This window comes from Chaetura pelagica, unplaced genomic scaffold (genome assembly GCF_000747805.2).
Source record: "Chaetura pelagica isolate M959 unplaced genomic scaffold, ChaPel_1.0 scaffold132, whole genome shotgun sequence".
NCBI lineage: Eukaryota > Metazoa > Chordata > Aves > Apodiformes > Apodidae > Chaetura > Chaetura pelagica.
In genome coordinates, this window is record NW_009952709.1 from 143,713 (window position 1) to 147,547 (window position 3,835).

The window sequence follows — 3,835 nt, forward strand, 5'->3', positions numbered from 1 at the left end:
GGAAAACAAGAGGTTCAATGTAAACATAAAGAATAACTGAACAGTAAGGGCAACAGAGCACTGGAACAGACAATGCCAGGAGGTTGTGGAGTTTCCCTCTCTGGAGACATTCCAAACCTGCCTGGATGCCACCCTGTGCAACCTGCTCTAGATGAACCTCCTCTGGCAGAGGGGGTGGAGACCAAATGATGTCCGGAGGTCCCTTCCAATCCCTGACATTCTGTGTGATTCTGTGTGCACTGTGACAAGGTCCCTTTTGGTGACACTGCTGACCAGACCTGTCTCCTCCCTGTGGCAGCACCAACCAAATCCCCCCTGCACATCCTGCTGCTGCCTGCCCTCTCCCTGGGTCTGCCAGTTCTGTTGCCATCCCTTACCTTCTAACCGTGCCTGCTGGGACCCTGTCAGGTCCTCAGCCCCTGCCAGACACCACTGCTGTCACTGCCATGGTCTTGTCTGTCCTACCATGGTTTTGCTTGGTGGGAGATGCCAAGACCTGCTGCTGCATCACCAGGAGCCTCTGCTCCTCCCCCCTGAAACTGGGCTGCATTTAGCATGTAGGTGGAATGACTATTTTTGCACTGAACATTTGCATTTGTGAATATTCACATTTTCCAGGCAAAGGCTGATTTTTTCTTTCAAAACAGGCCTGATCTCACCCACTAAGGCTTGTGCACCTAGACAAAAACCTCCACCAAGGTTGCAATGGTCTGTGGGGTTCCTGGCTCTGCTTTTGCTAATCCCAAAGTGCCTTTGTAGGAGCTGACTATGGCAGCATCTCCGCACCCAGGGCAGGGCAGGGCACATCCAGCAGGACCTCACCCAGCCTGGAAGTCTGCAGGTTCTCACAGGGAGAGCAGACAGTGGGTTGAGACAGTGGAATCTGAACCCCTTCCTTGAGTGCTGCCTGGACTGAATGTCATTACAGCCTTGGGGTAACTTGTGAGTCAATTCTATCGTCTCCCTCACCAATACCACATAAAACCAAAGGAGTGAATGCCACCACACAATCTGCAAGCCCCAGAGAGCTCCTGCACGAGGTCCAGGCTCCACTGGGTATCCTCCTGCCCCTCAGCAGCCCCCCACTCCCAGGAGCACCCAGAACCCCCCCGGCTGTCACCAGTGAGCAGAGCAGGAGCTACTTAGTGCCCTTGCCCTGGTGAGGAGCAGCCAGCCCAGCAGCCTGGCAGGGAATGGCTGCAGAATCACCCAGCACTATGTAGGTCAGCACTGGCAGCTGTGAAAAAATCACATACCAGGAAGGTGGGAGAGGGAGGGAGGGATGGGGGGAGTTTAACTGGAGAGGATGGATGGATGGACAGACACGGGGCAGAGCAGTGTAGTCATCATTAATCCTCCTGATGGGCACTCTGGATTGACAGCACACGTATGAGGGAGCAGACTAGAAGGGTGCAGCAGTTACCTTATCAGAATAGATAGACATGCGTGTTGTCAGACCAATGACTGGGATCCGGTAGAAACCAGCAGTGTAGGACACGGGTGTTGGGGTGAGGTGGTCGTTGGGAGCAGGAGGGTGGCTAACTAAGATTGCATAGACCTGCAGGACAGGATACACGACACAAACATTATTTCACAGGAGCACATTGGCCATCCAGGGTGATTTTATAGATATTTATTTCTTTCCTCCCCCCCCCCTTTTCTTTTCTGCACCCCCTGAGCCCCACGGTGACGTGCCCTTGGCACTCGGGTACTTTGGAGCAGGGAAGCAAGGACTGCACAGGGAGCCAGGGGAGCTGCAGCCTGCAGAGAGGTGACAGCCCTGCTCAGGGTTGTATCTTAATGGAAATGCCATCCTGGCCTCTCTGCTCACTAAACTAATAACTTGCATGGATTGCAGATTAAAGGGAAACATCTCCCTTACAGTCACACTGTGTAATGCGATTTCTTTAACCACACATTTAATACTCGGTTGTAATTCCCCTCTGAGGACTATTACAAACAAAGTGGTCAGCTGGGACCAGGAGTGGGAGAGCAGAGCCACAGGGAGAATCAGCCATCTGGCCCTGAGCACTGGGAGGAATGGGAAAGCTGGGGGAGGGGGCTGGGCACAGGATCTGCCCCTCACAGGCAATTGGGGTCCTCCCCAAATTGGGAAGGAAGATCTGGGCAAGATCCTGCTGTTACCACAGGGTCAGGATTTCGATCTCCAGCAGGATGATACTTGGTGTCAGAGGGAGAGGAAGGAGCTGGGCCATCCCTTGGGAGATCCTTTGTTACAGTAATGCCCTGTCACAGCACAAGGAATGTCCCCAGCTGGTGACAGCTCTCCTGCTAGGGTGAATCAGGGCAAGGACTTTGATATCTGGGAGGAGATAACATTTCTTCCTCCTCCAAGCATCTGCCTGAGCCCTGGGATTTGCTCTGTGCCTGGGCTGGGGGGACAGCTGGGACAGGAGAGGACAGGTCTGGGGACCTGGGGTGACAAGATCCTGCCTGGTTTTGGGTGGGAGCAGGCTGAGGGTGCAGAGCCAGCTGGGGCAGGGGCTGCAGTCTCTGCCATGGGAGAAGGGAGGAATTACTGGGGAAGGGGCTGGGGAGGTGACCTGGGGAGGCAGGAGGAGGAGAATTCCCTGTGCTGACAGGGGGTGGGTGAGGACCTGTCCCCAGCAGGGCTGGGGCAAGGCCTTGGTGGAGGAGCAGGCACGGAGAGGGCTGCTGGGGGACAGGGGCCGCGCTGCGCAGCAGCTGAGCGAGAGGAGCCATTTTGCAGGCACAGGCTCCCAGCCCCCTCTGCCTCGCAGCCCCTGCCCGGACGCAGCCCCTGCCAGGAGCCCCTGCAAGCAGCGACCCACGGGTGGGGCCAGGAGAACCCCTGCACGTTGGGGCAGCGTGGGCACCTCCAGCACCCGCAGCCCCCTCTGCACCCCAGAGCTCCCCCCTGCATCCCACCACCCACACAGGGACGTGCCAGCACCTGCAACCCCCAGGGCTCCGTGGGGTTTGCCATGGGGACAGTGCTCAGAGGTGACATGGACACAGGCATCCATCGGCCAGGATGGAGCCTCGGCTCAGTCAGGGACCCAACCCAGCCCCTCCCAGCAGCAGGAAGGTTTTACACCCTCACTGTGCTTCAGCCCGGCTCTGGAGCACACCCAGGGATGTCTCCAGACATCTTTCCTCTCCACATGGGGAGGCTGAGCTGCAAACATGCCAGCTCCCCTCTGCTGTGCAGCTCTGCCCCCCAGCTCCCTCCCCCCTCCCTGGCTGTGTGTGTGTGTCAGTGTGTGTGGGCATTCAAACCATCTGTGTGTGTGTTTGTACCTGTGCATGGGTCCACATCCACCTTTTGTACGTGTGTGTGTTTGGGGTGGTCGGGGTGGGGGTGGGTTGGTACCTTCCTGGCTGCCCACTTGATGGCCCCAAATGGGGGATTGGGGCTGGTGAGCTGTGCTCAGCTAGTGCAGGGGGAGGGTCAGGGCCGCGGGTTGCACAGGGCATCAGGGCACCCACCCCCTGCAGACTGGGGCTGCTCCCCTGTGCACCCATGTAGAAAGTAGGGAGGTGTGTGTTGGGCTTGTGAGAGCAGACGTGCATGTCCGGTGTGCTCTGTGTGTGTGCCCACAGCTCCCTGGCCTGTGCGGGCGTGTGCAGGCGTGCACAGTGTGTGTGTGTGCCCACGGGTGTGTGTGTGCACACCCTGTGTGCCTGCAGCCCCCAGCCTGTAGTGTGTGTGTGGCAGGGGGTGCTCTTTGTGGTGCTGGGGGGTCGTGGGGAGGGTGTGCAGCTGTGCTGGGGGGGTGTACATGAAGCACTGCATGTTTTTGCAGTAGGGTGTTTGTGTAGCAGCGTGTGTGTGTGTGTGTGTGTGTGTGTG

At 57.7% G+C, this 3,835-nt stretch overlaps 1 protein-coding gene across 1 annotated transcript in view; it reads right to left on the reverse strand.

The window, feature by feature from the left end:
• Window positions 1–3,835, reverse strand: part of GRIN1 (glutamate receptor, ionotropic, N-methyl D-aspartate 1) — a 69,750-nt gene that overhangs the window by 40,371 nt on the left and 25,544 nt on the right. Inside the window, exon 2 of the mRNA XM_009994327.1 lies at window positions 1,424–1,558. Within this exon, the coding sequence (XP_009992629.1) occupies window positions 1,424–1,558 (135 nt within the window). The remainder of the gene's footprint in view (window positions 1–1,423; window positions 1,559–3,835) is intronic.